Below are 16618 nucleotides of genomic sequence, written 5' to 3'. Positions count from 1 at the left end.
CGCATGCGCTGTTTAAAATTTGACGTGGCTTTCCCGGCAAAAGAAATTTAGCAAGGAGTGATTCATATGACTAAGTGAAAATTTTCTGACAAAAAATCGTGAGAAAATGTTGCCGATAACAGATTACCAAAGTAAGAGCCTTGCTTTCCATCTTTACCTGTCGATTTGGTTGTTTTTCTAATGCTTTGATGTGTTTTTTAATGTACAGAAATCGGCATTGGTGTCTCTGGCTTTGGAGTATTTTTTCTCTTCATGGGTGTGCTATTCTTTTTCGATAAAGGACTATTAGCTATTGGAAATGTAAGTTTTTTCCTAAGTTTATTACTAGCGTTTCCATAAAAATATGACTTTATCTGGCCAGTGCAAGAATTTATTAAAATACTCATCTATGAAAATCAAATAACTTAATCAACCATTGATTGGACCACAGCTGTATAAGTTTATTCATAGTATGAAAACTTATGTTTACGCTGCAACCTCTTTTGTTTGTACTTGTTGTATTCAATGCAAAAAAAGTAGTAAATGTACAAGGGTACATGTGAGGGTGGTAAAACTCTAAAAAAAACACAGCAGGCAAAGTCCTTCATAGCAGTAAATTCCAAGATATCACACTCTTGCGCAGGTTTATTTATTTCAGAAGGAGATTTCAGCACCAGTTAATATGGCAGTGACAATTTCTGTTATCTAACCCCACTCAGCATAACACAATTTGTTTTTTAACACACTTAGCATTTTCAAATGTGTGGCTGACTAATGCAAAACACAAACCAACAAAGTTATTTAGAATTGATTATATTTATAATATTTGTGGGGCCTCTTTTCCTACAGATTATTTGCTAAGAATTTTTTTTCTGTACAAGGGTTTCTTGTAGTTTCTTTCTTTTTTTTTTTGGCAATTACCTGCATTTCAGGACTATGATTGCCCAGGTTACTGACATTCTGACAGCTTTGGCTGAATTCAGCTTCGGTTGACTCCAGTTCAGGCTATAAAAAGATGTAGAAAGATCATGTGTAATCGGTATATAAACAATAAACTTCTTTTCACGCGAAAATATGCTTGGATATTTGTCCACGGGTGTTGTCTCTCGAGGAAAATTGTGAGCTTTGATATATCCAAGCATATTTTTGCACCAAATGGGGGGCTATTGTGTTTATTATCCTTCATATATTTTTTGCAACATGCACAGTTTTGAAAATTGGGAAATATCACTCAGGTATTCCCCAGTTATAGCTGGGGAATATTTAGTCATGTGACATATTTAAACAAATTTATCATGCACTGGCGAAAATATTTGATGGATTTAAGGAAAGATACCAACAATTCTGGCTGGCAATCTCAAATAAAAGGGTTGTTTGCATAATTTGCACCAATGGCCAAATCTTTGATAGTGAAATCAGTTTCAGACACTGGATGTGCAAAATAAAGAAGTTAATGCCTTGAACTTTGATTGTTTGCAAAATTGACGGTTAAGAAGGTTTCCAGGGCTTTTTCTAAGGTATATCATGTTGAAATAACATGTTGATGGGGAATTTTTCAAGATAAAGTGTTACTTAATGTATGGTTTAGTTTGTGAAAATTGTCTGATTTTTTATGCAATTTTTCTCGAATTGTGTGATCGGATGCAATTGAATGTGATTGTGAGCTATTGTATCTCCACATAATATCTGGAGGCCTAGAACTTAAAATAATGGCTGCATGGTTGCTTGTCAAGTTGAGTGGGCATACTGGTGGAACAACATCGCAGAAATTTAAGTTGATTTTGATATGAATAAATGTGGCCAGTCAACTTGACCATTAAGACAGAAGCTTGACAGGTCAAATCCCTGATAAGACCAGACATCGTCTGATGACCTGTTATTTCTAACCCTGTAATTACAGTGTAATAGCAGGCTTTCTCGTTACTGCAATCTCCTTTTTGTCCACTTTTTGTCAATTTTGGCATACTGGTACCGGTACATGTAATGTTCAGTTGTAATAGTACAGTATAATATAATTTTCATTTTTTCTTTTTGCAGATATTGTTTATCGCTGGGTTAGCACTGGTGATTGGATTAGAAAGAACTTTTAGATTTTTCTTTCAAAAACACAAGCTAAAAGGAAGTTCATGTTTTCTTGGTGGAGTATTAGTTGTTCTTTTTGGTTGGCCTCTTATAGGAATGATCATAGAAATTTATGGATTTGTGCTTCTATTTAGGTGAGTTGTTCCAAAAAAAAACAGGTTAGACAGATGAACTGACAAGCCAGTTTTGAAATACCATAATGATTCTAATTAGTGCCCTTCCCCCACCTTCTTGAGCACCGTTTTTCTAAATAAGTACCCTTATTCTAATAAGCGCCCCCACAGCGAAAGTGACATTCAAGATGCCCATTGAAATAGAATAGTCTGATCAGACAAATAAATTATAAAGTCTGCTTTCTCATTGGAATGTAATATTGAACATTATGACTATCAGAGTTCCTATTTTTACAGTTCTTTAGTTAAAGTATTTGTAGTTGTATTGTATTGCATCAAGATAATAATAATAATAATTTATTTCTTATATGGTGCTATTTGCAACAAGATCAATAGCACAAACAGATGTACTGTTAAAAAAATTAATTAGAGCCTCTTCCCTTATAAGCACCCCTCTCCAATATAAGCACCTTCCCTTGAGCTACCAAAAGTAAATTAGCACCCTCTGCACCTGATTGAATCCCCACTGAATAGTCTATGTATAAATTGTCTCTATAACTTGATTGAAGTTTAGTGACTGTGTAGCTGTGGTATGCATTGATGTATTGTGCACAGGCTTATGTCCATTAAGTTATCAATGCATTTATATTTTAATGAAGTTTTATTTTATTTTTCAGTGGATTCTTTCCAGTTGTAATTAACTTTTTAAGAAGAGTACCAATCATTGGAAATATACTGAACTTTCCAGGAATTAGCCAGGTTTGTAGGATGCAATGCTGGATTAGTGTAACAATTTCTGCATGGGTAGTGTACATGTATCAAGCATACATGCCAACCATGACTGTTTTACCACATTTGCAAACACTGAGAAGAACAGTGAAAATACATGCAGAGGGGCATTTTTGACAAACTCCAAGGTGTGTGGAAATGTGGTTCAACACATTGTCGAGTGTTTGATACTCTCTTGTATGTCTTCTCAATCTAAGCTAAAATTAAGGAGACAAATGGAGAATCCTCAATTCCATCTATAAGATGCACCTGTGGGGAATCATGGTAGTTGTATTTGTCATTGTGGACTGAACTTTGTTTTAATGAATTCAACTATCATGAATGTCATTAAATTCATAAAATGTAATTATTAATTAAGATCAGATATCTGAACACTGTCAAGTTTATGATTTCCTTTGTTTAATAGAAGTGGTGAAGTAAGTATTAAGTTTATCCATTAAGACATCAACCTTGTTTCATGAGCAAAGTTTAAAAAGACACTCTATTCAAAACTACTAGCAGTTAGCTGGTACCATGCTGGAGACAGAAAACCCTGAAAACCTCACCATGTTTGGTGGCATATCCCCATTTCAACCATATAAAGAAGTTGCCCCACCCACCCCACCCCCCGTCAAATCCACCAAGAAAGTAAGTGAAAAGATAATGTGGAATTACATGACTTTAACAGTGGCGCAAAGCAAATCCAGTAGGGTGTAAAGGGGAAGATGTGATCCTGTTCCGTGCATGTGAAGTTCTAGGTGAGAATTAAAGGCAGGGGGGCTTGACAGAACTTTTATTGGCAATTCATTACTACTATAATCCAGAGAAAACATCTTTTAGTCAAAGACGACAAAACGTTAAAATATCCAGGGTAGAAGTTGTTGAGATTCAACTTTACTTTTGAAGTAACACGGAGTTGAGTTCTGCCTTGCTAACATTCCCTCCAACAGGGTACATGTAATTTTACAAGGAAGAATGATAGCACTTGCACTTTGCAGTCTACTGGGAAGGGAGGTTCCAGAGCGAGCAAAATTACTCCCTATGTGTTTATTTTATACCTTTACCTTTGATTTTCAGGTAGTGGGTAGATTAGCAGGAGATGGAAGCAACTCCATGGTGTAAACCACTCAGTAATGCGAAAGACAAAACATCCGCTGGTTTGTTACCATGGGAAGGAATCGGTATCGAACACGAGGCACTGTGCCAGGGGACCTGAGGTTTACACCAGTATTAAATGGACCTGTGAAGCTCCTTACAGGCACTGTTGTTCAGCTCATCATCTGCGATTTCTGTGCAAGAGATGCTATATTCCTCAACCAATTCAGTCAAAATGATTTTTCAGTTATTCTTACATTGTGCTTCCATGATAACAGTATTATTATAAATTCATTGATACTATTGACTCTGCTGAAAACTGAAGCAAGCATTTTGGCTTTGGAAGGAAATCTCTCATGAGGAAGGACTGTTAGCTAGTGCTCCTGTGCAAAATGTAGGAACAATCTACAACTCATGAAATACTGTGTTCAATACAGTGAAACCGTCGTTATGACAACCTCAGTGGTTACAGCAACCATTTGTCTGCTGCATAAAAATACTAAATGTTAAGCCAAGGGTTTCATTAAAGGCCATGTACCAGGCGAATTGACTGGCTGCGAGGATGATTTTGCCTGCCTAGTTTGACCATCTAGCAGAAAGTTTTTCTCAAAAAGAAGTTCAGCTCAAATAGTTTTGCTCGCCTGTGAAAACCAGTTGCCACCCTGCCGAACACGTTAATGAAACGCCTGGTGAAGCATTATCAATATTTTACCTCAACCCATTTATATAACCAAGATTGATGAGGTTCCACTGTAATTTTCCTAAGAGCTAAATAAAAGGCTGTGACTTGGAGCCGGAAGGAGAACGAGGTGGAAGCTTGTTTGCCAACTCTGAAGAAGAACTGTTAGATTTCCTAGACTTAGATTGAGGGAATTAACAAAGAGAACGAACTTTTGCCCACAGATCTTAATTGACAACCCTTTGCCCAGCTTAATCAAAGACAATATTACACCCATGCTGTCTGTTCCAAAAACCCAGGCTACTTTGATGTCTACATTATTCTCAGCTGGCTTTGAAGGGAAAGTTCTTCAAACAAGTAGCTGTTGGTGGGATCTCTTCACAGCTTGGCAATCTTTGGAAGTTTCATAGTAAAATGTAGATATTTTTCGTTTCTTTTCGATCACATTGTTTTGAAAAGGAAAAGAAAAAACGAAATCATATTACACATGTAGCTGTGCTGTGTTATCTTCCAACGGATTGTTATTATTACTATTACTATAGAATTTTCAATAAAAAAAGGAATATTTATTTACTAACATGTGTAATTTTGGAGGTGCAGTGAACTTATGGTTAGAGCGCTCGCCTTCGGACCGAGCGGTCTGGGTTCAAGCCCTCGCAGTGCCTCTCTTTACACAGGTGTGTCAATGTAGACCGACGAACTTAATGCTGGGGGTAACCCTGCGATGGACTAACATCCCATCCAGGGGGGAGTAGAAATACTCCTAGCCGCTTTATGCTACAGACACCGGGATAAGCTCCGGACTAATTAGCCACTTGGCTCGTATGCAGACTTAACCTATGTGCATTTGTGTACGTTTTTGTGGTATAAATCGCAACTGTCTCGGAAAACTGCATGTCGATCGCTACATGAAATAATACTGGGGAAAATGTGGAAGAGAACTTTTTCCTCTCAGTATTTATTCCACGGTGCTAAGTGGAATCCAACATGTCCCCACACAGTATATTTAAGGCATTCACTCGTTAGCCTGAATATGGACTAACCACAAGTGAAATTAAAAGCACGCCCTTTACCATTTCAGCCGCCAACACTATCTCCTTACCCCCAAGAGAGTAAGCGACAAAAGAAGGCGATTGAAGTTTATCCAACTGGGACCAATACAGGATATCCCTAATTTTAAGAATCCCTTACCTAGACCCCCCCGCATCAGACAGCCTCGTTATGGACTTTGCATCTTGAAAAAAAAGAAGTCTAATATTTTCAAGTCCGTCTTCCGTAATTAGGTGTTTCTTGGCCGCAACAATATGTGACTATGTCGGGTTTGATGCCACTTTTATACACCGTAGAAGAGGTGAAATTTCGTGGCGTAGCCCCTTTAAAATTTACCTTCAATTCGTTTATAAGCCCTCCCAATACTCTGTACGCAGGTTCATAAGCCCATAGCCTAGCTATAACCAGGATTTTCCATGGTATATGATTAGCGTTCTGGTTAAATGCCCCGAACCCCGGGTTTCCAACTGTATTGATATTGAAATCAACTTCTTCCGGCGGGTGGTCACGAAATCTAAGACCCCATACTGTTTGAATTTTCCTGAGGGGTTTTAAATTTTAGTAATTGTGACAACCAATGTAGAAACAGTTGCTATCATGTTTTTGATCGAAATAAGAACCGACCACCTAAAACGTGCAACGCAAGCGAAATTGTAGGGAACGCGAATTTCTTCTTCCGTTAGGTTGCAGTTACAATGCAACACTAGACTCTCCCTCAGAAACGTTCTTTTGAGGGTCGTAAAAAATCTCCACGGAGAATTGGTTTACCAGGTGGACTTTGCAGGAGTCGTGCCGCTTTGCACGGAAGACAAGACATGTCCGCGTGAAATAAATGTTGGTGCGTGTTGTCCATTCATTCACGGTTCAGGAAGGGGCGGTACTCCCCTCGATAAATTGTAACCAGATCACGTGATATGACTCACGTGCGATGGCGGGACTCGTTTCTACATATTTGCTTTGAAGTAAATAATATAAGATAGGGTCACCTCTCTTTCTTCACTTTCGTAATTAAGAAAACGGAGCAGGAAAGTGACACGAGTAGGAAAATAATACGACTCTTAGTTTTCAAGGGCTTAATTTTCTCAGTCTTTGTTTTCCAGACAACCACTTCAGCCACTTTCAATGGCTCTCTGTCATTCGAACTACAAATGGCACCATTATGCACCTTTAATATCGTCTTTCAGATTATGTAGTGACTCGTAAGACAGCATATAACAATAGTGAACAATGCAATGCTTCGGAGGCTAAGCAGGTCATTTTTTTTATTGTTCAAACTGGCTTTAAGTCGCTCTAGTTCTTTTTTTTTTTTCGTAGTTTCGAAGGATTAACTTCGTCATCCGGTGGTTGCACAGACGCGGTTGTCAGGTTCTTCTTTGGCATGAATAAATCTTGCTATTGATATCTCATCGCGATAAATTAAAAAAGGAATTGCAATATCCTTAAAATTAATACTCTTCCTTCGGCACGTGTCGTGAATATTCATTTCCCAGCGCCAGGGAGGGGGTGGGGGTGGAGGAAAACTGCAGACTACCACGATTACCATGAAAGCATTTTAATGCCGGTCTAGGAGGGCAATAATAGGTGTGTTAGGTGTATTAGGAACAGTGCACCCGGGAAAGAGCAGAGTCTGATTCTCTATACTGCTATAGAACGCTTCTACGGTCTACAAAAATTGTTACGTTAGCTGTAGAAAGGTTTGAAGTCCAGCTGTAAATAACGCATTGAGAACCCTTTAGCTTTAGGCTCCGTCAGATGGCTGAACTAGCCTCAGGATACAAAGAACGGGAAGTACTGACTTTTTATAGTCGTAATACTGGAACTTACTGACGTGTACCCTTATCTTTAATTTCCTTCAGCACTAAGCAAACATTTAAATTTGCGGCAATTGAGATTCAGTTGGAGTCACGTATCAGATCCAACTGTAACAGGTGGAACAGTCTTCCATTCTGTAGCAATGTTGCAGGTTGGCGCAATTACTTCCTCGATGCTTGTAACATGACCATGCAAAAATCTGAGAAGTTTTCTGTGCATGTGTGTGTGTGGAGGGGGGAGCGCTAGTTTCAATATTTACCCCTACCCCTAGCCACTTCCTAGAGTACAAAGTACTGTGTTTCACTGAGGTCTGCTAGCCCCAGTCTCTAAATTAATCCTCGTAGCTTCATTCCAGGGGATAACATGCATGTTCTAGAAATCGATATACGGCACGGCCATTTTATTGGGTTTCTTGGTCCAGTGCAAAAAAACTACCGTGGAAAATGCCAAAATATTGAAGAATAGAGGGACCCATAGAGGTCCTTCGGAGTACCCCACTGGTTCTGAGGCCACCCCTTCTTGTAAGCTTGGGTTTGAAAACAGAAACTGCCATTTTTGGTGTACGTTTAATTAAAGGACGTCGTTCTGTCAGATCAGAACTTCACTCTGAAAATTGTTCCTGCTGCCAGCTTGATCGCCAAAAGAGCGAAAAATGTTCCCGGAATTTAGACCGCAATATTCGGTCGGTGTTTTGCCTCTGCGAGTCTGGGGTACAGTGAATAATGAGGAGGGGGGTGGGGTAGGGGTTTCGCTGAGTTCAATGCGCCCCCAGACCCTGCTCATTTTCTGACCTACCCGGTCAAATCTCACCTGCTTCTAGATCCATGCGTCCCATCCAAAACCGGAGATATTCAAATTTTCACCTCATTTATAACCGCTGAACCACATGAAACAGTCATTTTTCCACCGCAGAATCTGCTCGAAAGTTAAAACATATATCTAAGTGTTGAACTAGAAATGAAAGCCAAGCAGTAAGGGTGTACATGTATGCTTGTTTCGGACTTGCCAGTAAAAAAAAAACCCACCCGTGCCATTCCCCTCAACCGGCTTCCCCCGGTTTATGTGTTTATGTAAAGAAGAACTTCATCCTTCACCAATCATGCAGCTGTTAAAGCTTAGCACTTCACTATAACAAAGGCTTCAGGTATAAGAACGAAAAAACACTATCCACACAGGAAGACGCAGTGATGCAGGATGCCGATATTATTTTTCTCGTTTATTATCATTTTCCCAGACGCGATTACATCTCTTGTCGTATCAAAACAGACCTATTTCCTTGTTGAATGCCTGATGCTTTTCGGCGCGGCGCCAGGACGGAATCTCTTCCGCGCGGCTTCGCTTTCTCAAACAGATTACATGTCAAGTTTAGCATAAAATTATGTCACGGCTATGACTTCCTGTGTCTAAACGGAATACTAAATACTGGTTTGTTGGCGTTTGTATATATTTGGTCCTCTGACACTGGCCGGATTTTTTTTTTTTGTACATCCTTATTAATGCTATCTTCGCTCAGTGTTCATCGAGATTTGCCGCAGTAAAGATGCCTCATTGTTTCTGTTAGTCAACCGATCATGATAGAGCTAAAATTTCGACTGATACTCGCCTGTGTGCTGTGGGTCCACTCTTCTGACCGGGCGCTTGGCTCAAATGATTTTCACGCACCTAAGTCGAATCGTGTTTTGGACGAGTGCAAGCGACTGTGTCGCCACCCGAAACCTACCGAGGTTCCTCTAGAAGACTCACAGGTAAGTGTATTTTAAGTTCCCATCGTTCATGCCTCGGTACCTAAGGTAGAGAATCTAAAGAAATAATTTTACTTTGGTGCTTTTGGTGAAACAAGGTTAATTAATGGGACGTAAACGTTCAGACGGACGTTATCAGAAAGCAATCGAAGACAAGAAGTGGATTCTTTTGATTGATATACAATAGCGAGTCCAGTTTAGTGGAGTTTCAATTTCTAGGATGAAAAGCGGGGCGCGAATGTTAGAGGTCCTCTAGAGTTAGGTAAACTCTAGGAATATTTTCATGTTCACAACAAATGTCACAGGCGGTTTTCCTGGGAAAGCAATTTTATTTTTCTTCTCGGAAAAAATTGCTGATGTTTAATTGTTTTCCGTTTTCTTTTAATGTTGACTAATGGACCGACCATTTGTTTCCTACCTTTTTAAAATGTATTTCTTTTCACTGTTACCCCGATATATGCATGCGATACCGTAGCAGATGACAGACAAACTAATTTTTCATTGAGTTTACTCTCTATCTTGCGTTTCAGCTTAAACGGGAACAGTCAAAAGCTTTTCCCGTTGAAAACTGTCTAAAATTAACCCTTACGTTGGTTCAGGAAATTTTGCCGCGAAGGTTTCGTAGAAATTTGAAACAGCATACGATGGTAAATATTTCACGGGACGGATGTTCTTACACAAGATAAACACGTGGATAAATCAAACGAGATGAACCTAAATAGATTACGTAAATGGTCAAAACGACGAGTTCCTGCCCATGCTTTGGACTCTCTTCGCCGAGTTTTCTCGAGAAAACTGACGCTCTTTACATAACGTTCCACTGAAATTCCCTCATCCTGAATTTTGCTCTCTTGCAGTTTTGTCGTGTTTCAGCGCTTTTCAAATTAAATTCGCCTCGCAATTCCTTCATCACTTCCTAGTAGGGTTCTTCTGCCTCAATAAACTATGATTCTGAGGTTCAATTTCGTTCGAAACTATACGTAATTCTGAATATAACACTGAAAGGAAACTTACAATATATAAAAATATGCCGATGGTGACATTTTGTAGCAGTTTTTACTTTGCGGCATGAAAAAGAAAACTTCTTTAAGAAAAACATTTCTCTGTTCGTCTCTCAACAGTCACGTCACCCCTGTGTGGAAAAATGTTTGTTATTGGCGCAAGGTAGGTTATTTTTAAAAACTAACTACACTTGTATTATAGTTTGTAAATTACAAAAATCCGATAAGGGAGCAAAACTTCGAGTTCCTTTGTTGCTATTCCTTTCACGTGCTACGTGCATTGTTGAGTAAGGTACCGACGTAATTATTCTGTTAGCATAGAAGGCATCACTTTCTTCCTACAGTCACACGATGTCGCTAATGCGTTTTTCATTTCATTGTCGATGCAAATTGTCAGACTTGTCAATCCCGAAGAAGGAAGTAATGACGAAACGTCGATATTAACCTCGGCTGACAAATGATACAGCGCCGATAAACAAACAACTCACCTACATTCCTGCCAAAAATAATTTAACATTAAGCGCAAAAAAGGTAATAAATTAAAGTCTGCCTATGCATTGTTTTTTTGGTCCATAAGCTCGTCTTAACGGTTAGGGGTCGAGCTCGTTTTAGAAATGTGAATATCGAAGATTTCAGGCCCCAAGCTCCCCTGTGTGTTTGCAATATCAGCTGAAATCAGATTGACGTCTTCATAAACAAAAGTGTCAGTCTTGTGTTTTAATATGACCTGTCGAATTGTTTCGTTTTCTCCCCCGCACTCGAGAGTTAATTATTTGAAATTCGAAGCTAAAGGCGAAGAACATCCATTGTAAGAATAGCTGTAAGTGAAAAACTGCCTCAATTTTAACAAGTGGCGCGTTGCTCTGTAATATTACCCTTGAACAGCTGAACATACGCAACGATACCGAATTATTTTAGCTTATCTTTGTTTAATTCATCTGTTTTGTACCATTTAATATTGAGTACGACGTGAACATCAATTTTCAATTTTATTTTCTCTCGTAGAAAATTCCAGTTCAACAACTCGTCCAACAACTGAACCTCTTTCTGTGATCACAGCATCTACAACGGATCCTCCGAAATTCGGTAAGATACTTCGTTTCAGAAACAAAATAAAATCTGCTATTTGACAAAAAGATATATTAATTATGCCCAGCTGATTTGACTGTTGTACCCAGGTCTCCATCAACCAAATCTGACTGTACCTTAATGTTGTACGCAGGTCTGGATATTATTGCCCATTTTTATGTAGCCTATCTCCAATTCAGACCAGCGTTCCTGTGCAGACGTTACTCCGCCTTGACTTAACAGATATTTGCCGCCGTTAATGTCACGACTATTTCCTTTCTTTTTAGCTGTGGAAATTTTGACTTGTCACGGCAAAAAACATTGCGTGACGAGTAGACCATCTTTGCTTGAGTGAGGGGCCGATGTTACTTAAAAGTAAATCTGTGTATTTGATTTGCAGGCTGTCCGCGTGACTATGGTCCTACTGCGGGGGAATTTATACCAGGGGATGTAACTAATGTTGCCGTTGCATTCGTGGAGCAAAAGACGGAAAACAGCCAGGAATGGGTTGCCAGAGTGAATTGGACAGCGCCAAAAGGTATGAATGTAAAAAATTATTAACCTCCCTTCAAGCATGGAGCCAGGCAAGTTGACATCGTTTTACGCAAACAGGCTACTTTTTTTTGAAATAATAAAGAGCTGACGCATCTCTAAAATGCCCAATTTTTTTTTAATACCGCCCTTCGTAATTCGTTTTGTTCTTCCCTTGTCTTAACCATTCCTGTTCGTTTTGTTTTTTTGTTTTATTGTTTTTTTGGATTATTATAACTTCACTTTTGTTCCCATTCTGGTTTCCAGTTGGCAACTGTTAGGGTGTAGGAGCTGGAAACCAGATTTCCATTGTCCAACTGATCCCTTACTCGATCCGACTATGCATTAACTGTAATACAGGAGTTTTGAGTTGACCGACACTGTGGGATTCTTAACAAATTTGTGTTGTATTTACAGCATTTGGCTTTTCATTTACAGTACAACTGCAATTAAAAAGCACTGCGGCAACAAATTGACAGAAATTTTGAGTCTTTTCGCAATTGTTGTTTCAGATGTGAATGTCTCCTCCAACTGGCGTGGCTACCTTGCCATATGGTTCTCAGAAAGTTTAACTACTGATAACGGAATGCCAGGGCTTGCCAACTGCAGAGCGCTACCCAAAGTAAGGAAATTTCTCTACATGAAATTCACTCGGTTATCTTGTTATCTTGACTTCCTCGTTATCTCGAACTCAAATCAGCTTCCTGTCGATGTACTTTTTCAGTCATTCACTATCGGCTGTCTCGAAACTCCCGTCACGTCGAACCATTTTTTGGTTCCTATTTCCTCTAAGAGTTCGAAATACCGGGACTCGATTGGAAATGATTTTCTTTTGGACATGATTTGTACAAGGAACCATGAGGAAGAAAACCAGAGAACAACTCAAGCTATCGTTTTGCGGTACCGATGAGTTCGTGCGACTCGAATCTGCTCCGAAGTATTCAATATTACACAGCGCCGTCTGGGTCTGCGACTCGTTGGCCATGTTGCGACGGAGTGCTCCCTTACATGGGCTATATAGGTTGATTTAACGGTTTTGTCTTGTCAGGTCTTAAATAGAGTATCAAGTATTTGGCCAGGTCAAAAATAGAGTAGGGAAAATCGCAGATTTTGCCGGGTCTTAAATAGGGTGAAGGCTTTGGGAAGTGGGTCGCACACTCCTATCGAATTTTTCTAGAAGTACCCGCGCTCCCGGGCTGAGTCTAGCTCACAATTGCTGCTAATCTCGCAATCTGATTGGCTAATTTGCCGTTGTCGATAAGGGTCCAGACCACGCTGCTCCCGTCAATGTGTCGCGCAATGCCTTTTTCAGCTCGCGCCCTGAAAAAAAAAACATTTCCTTTGAAGCTGTTGTGGTAAAAAACAAATCGAAATGTGATTTAGCGTGGTCTGTACTCTTATCGACAACTATACGCGTCATCGCAGTGGTCAAAATTTGTTATGTACTCACTCGAATGCGCCTCGTGAGTCCGTAACGTTTTGATCACTGTTATGACGCCGTAAACTTGCTGTGAACAAAAATAAGTGAATTTTATTCAAAATGACGCGAACATTGTCAATAGCTTTTCTCGCTTTTTGATTGGCTACTTAAAAAGTCCATAAAATCTCATTGGTTGAAAAGTTGACAGTTTGACAGCTGAAAGTTGAACTTGAAAGCTTGCATAAATTAAAATTTTATCCGTCTGTACTCTTACTGATGATAAAAATGAGCCAATCAGCGCGCGAGAAATTAGACAGTTATTGTAAAAAAAAGTACGGACCACGTTAAACCACATTCCATTTGTTTAGTTTACTAGGTTGGTTACTAGTATTACGTCTATTACGGCTGGATAATACAAGAGCGATCGAGAGTCAACAACCTGTTGAACCGAGTGTGAAAACTCTTGTAATCTTTTCCTTAGATCATGACAACGGGAATTTAACACTTTTTTTTAACTGGTTCTTGCTTCTTTACAGAACGAACTTCACCTGGACATCAACGAGACAGATGGATGGAAATATCCCAACAGGCTTTACATCACAGTAAGTAGAACTTTGTACTGGTACCACCTTTGGGACGGACATGTGGTTAAATCACCTGACATGACAAAAACCCGATAAAATTCACTCGATCAGCTCAGACTTCAGTCACCACTAGAGCGGCCTGCATTCTGGTCCCCAGTACTACTCGTTTTAAAATGCCCTTACGAGTGGCTCCCTCCATTTCGCCGACCACGTGCCTAAAAGAGACGGAAGCTCTGGGGAAGAGAATGAGTGGTTTGTATAGCTCAGTTTGTTTGCCGTTATTTTCCACAGATTGTTGCCTTGCCGAGCGAAAGAGAAGCTTTTACAATGGACGCATATGACCCAAGAGCTAAAGGTACTGAAAAAGTTTTCAAAGCCACTCAGTTCCAACAACTATTTTCAATTAATCAATTCGATACCCACGAAAAATTGCTTTCTCAAGCAACGAAAGGCGGTTTTCATTTGAGTTGCCCGAAAATTAGCTCAATTGCAAGAAAACAATTTTCATTCTTCGTAATCGACTTTATCCTTTTTTCGCATAGCTGTTTCTCCACTGTTTTGACTTTGGCGCAAAAAAACTTACTAAAAAGAAGTTGACGTTATGATCTCCGAAATTTCGATCAACCATAACTAGATGCCCTGAGATGTGCACTGTGAAAATATTAGGGGCTAAAGTCACTGTTCTCTCACGTTTGCTTTGACTCAAAAGTTCGAAAGTTCATTCAATATTTTTAATTCTGATTTTGTTTTAATAGATTGGGGACCGCACGGCAGATATGCACCAACGATAACCTTGAAAGGTAATTAATTTAGCTTATTTATCGAGATATTTACAAGCGCGTTGAAACGACTTGCAAACTTTATACCTCGTTCCCAGGGTCCTATTTCTCCGGAAAGATAGGACCCTGGGAGCGAGGTTGACAAGCCTTGAAAAATTCTAAAGTGATGACTTAACTCAACAGAGACCCATGTGTCGTCTCTGATTGGTTGCTCCACGATTTTGAATTTTCGCGCGCAAGAAACAACCAATCCCAGGCGATCCTAGGCCATATACGGATCCCTGTAGAAGTACGTCATCAGAATGAAATCTTGCCTGAAAAATTGATCTGAGACATCTTTAAAGCGCGTAAAGAGCGATAGCCTTCCCATCTTTACACTTTTTCACTAACTTTTACAGGTCACAAACGCTTCGCATTAAAATCTGGAGAAGGCATCGTTCTACTAATTGTGGTAGGGATTTTGTTGGGACTCGCTATGGTGTGGATAATACACGTCTCGGGCGTCAAACGAAAGCACTTCACAACTTACAATTTGGCACTCGCAGTCGACAAAAAAGCGGGAATGAAAGCGGACGAGATGAAAGATCAGCTGATAGCGTAAAAAGCGAGGGAAACAATTCTTAACTAGTGCAGAAGTTGAAGTAATTTTGTAATTTTTGTAATGAAAACTGTACGTACTTAGAGGTACGTCATGTTCCAATTTTATTTCAAATTACCATTAAAGGTTTTTTGGTGTTGGATTATTCGAACAAAACCCATCTCTAATTCGTTAATTATTGAATTCCAGCTCACGTTCTCTTTGTTTCGTTAAATAAATAATGACTATATTTCTGCGTATAACATTAAAACTTGCCGAAAGAATTCACTTGTAAAGGACACAAAAAAGAATAAAATGTAAAACAAATATTGTTTACATAATTAAAGCAAAATACATGGTAATTATTTGTTGACAAAGATACTTATATCGATATATATATATATATATATATATATATATATATATATATATAAAGAAAGGATAGTTTTTGTATAGATTGCCAATACATGTGCAATAGCAAAAGAGAGATTTTAATCACCTCAGTCTGCTAATTAACTAAGTTAGGTACGGCAAAGGATAACTATCTGTAAGATAAATGAAAATAAAAAAAATAAAACGACAGAAACCTTTATAACGTGTTTTATATTTCATTTTTTCTCATCAAATCGACTCCGAGCCGAACTCCTTAACTTGCAGTATTTTGTTCGATTTGCCCTCAAATGACTTGGAGACTGCTATATATCTATAACGTGTGAGATTTCTTACTTCCACACTAAATCCTTTTTCTTACGTCACTAGATAGCTACCCGAAGAGAGGTGGAGGGGGGGGGGGGGGGGGAGAGGGGGACGGGGAGGGTTAAGTTGCCACGTAAAACTTCCCAAGTTAATAATCGTCGCCAATTTTGAAAAAAAAAAAAACCCTAAAAGATGTCACTCTGTTTTTGTGGGCCTGGCTCGGGTCCGCATTTGCACTCCTAAGTGGTGCCAATTCTTCCTGACAAATCGTTCTATATATCAGTGCCATATCTATATCTACATCGAGCAGCCAAAGGATAAAGCAATAACTAAGAGTGGTATTGTTTGTAGATTTTAGAACTCTAAGCATGTAGTAAGCTAAGTATTGTTTCCCCTGAAAGATGCGACGATCACCCTCGACACTCCCACGTGGGAGTTTTCCCTCTCCACCATGATACCTGCAGTACATTGCTTTGTCACGGAAAAAGTTCCCAACAATTCACGGTACAATATCAGCTGGCAGATAGAATCTAACCATGAAACTCGACTGGCCGCTATTTGACTTTTTATTTCTTAACGTGCAGTTCTTCGCCCTGCCAACAACAACTGTGAACTAACAACCCCTCGCGCGGGCCCTCGTGG

The 16618-nt window shown here is 39.3% G+C and overlaps 2 protein-coding genes across 2 annotated transcripts; both read left to right on the top strand.

Annotated features, from left to right (window-relative positions):
* Nucleotide 1: 1 nt before the first annotated feature.
* On the top strand, nucleotides 2-5289 carry LOC110055237 (vesicle transport protein GOT1B-like). The gene is made up of 5 exons (XM_020761609.2): nucleotides 2-131; nucleotides 209-300; nucleotides 2017-2195; nucleotides 2852-2933; nucleotides 4020-5289. The coding sequence occupies exons 1-5, from the start codon at nucleotides 107-109 to the stop codon at nucleotides 4062-4064; spliced, it is 423 nt and encodes a 140-aa protein (XP_020617268.2). The 5' UTR covers nucleotides 2-106; the 3' UTR covers nucleotides 4065-5289.
* A 3549-nt stretch (nucleotides 5290-8838) lies between these two features.
* LOC110055253 (uncharacterized) lies at nucleotides 8839-15875 on the top strand. The gene is made up of 9 exons (XM_020761638.2): nucleotides 8839-9323; nucleotides 10442-10484; nucleotides 11327-11407; nucleotides 11790-11927; nucleotides 12433-12542; nucleotides 13877-13942; nucleotides 14216-14279; nucleotides 14680-14724; nucleotides 15102-15875. Exons 1-9 carry the CDS (start codon nucleotides 9150-9152, stop codon nucleotides 15302-15304), a joined length of 924 nt encoding a protein of 307 aa, XP_020617297.1. The 5' UTR covers nucleotides 8839-9149; the 3' UTR covers nucleotides 15305-15875.
* Nucleotides 15876-16618: the final 743 nt, after the last annotated feature.

Source organism: Orbicella faveolata, unplaced genomic scaffold, assembly GCF_042242905.1.
Source record: "Orbicella faveolata isolate gen_17 unplaced genomic scaffold, um_ofav_v1 contig_2, whole genome shotgun sequence".
Classification (NCBI taxonomy): domain Eukaryota; kingdom Metazoa; phylum Cnidaria; class Anthozoa; order Scleractinia; family Merulinidae; genus Orbicella; species Orbicella faveolata.
This window is presented reverse-complemented; position numbering and strand designations above follow the sequence as displayed.

What these genes read in the sequence shown, in the direction of transcription:
- LOC110055237 (XM_020761609.2), top strand. Translation starts at nt 107, where the DNA reads ATGTTGCCGATAACAGATTACCAAA. An exon ending in GCCGATAACAGATTACCAAA is followed by an intron (nt 132 to 208) that starts GTAAGAGCCTTG and finishes TTTAATGTACAG; the next exon opens with AAATCGGCATTGGTGTCTCT. An exon ending in GACTATTAGCTATTGGAAAT is followed by an intron (nt 301 to 2,016) that starts GTAAGTTTTTTC and finishes TTCTTTTTGCAG; the next exon opens with ATATTGTTTATCGCTGGGTT.
- LOC110055253 (XM_020761638.2), top strand. Translation starts at nt 9,150, where the DNA reads ATGATAGAGCTAAAATTTCGACTGATACTCGCCTGTGTGCTGTGGGTC. An exon ending in AACGGATCCTCCGAAATTCG is followed by an intron (nt 11,408 to 11,789) that starts GTAAGATACTTC and finishes TTTGATTTGCAG; the next exon opens with GCTGTCCGCGTGACTATGGT. An exon ending in GAATTGGACAGCGCCAAAAG is followed by an intron (nt 11,928 to 12,432) that starts GTATGAATGTAA and finishes TTGTTGTTTCAG; the next exon opens with ATGTGAATGTCTCCTCCAAC.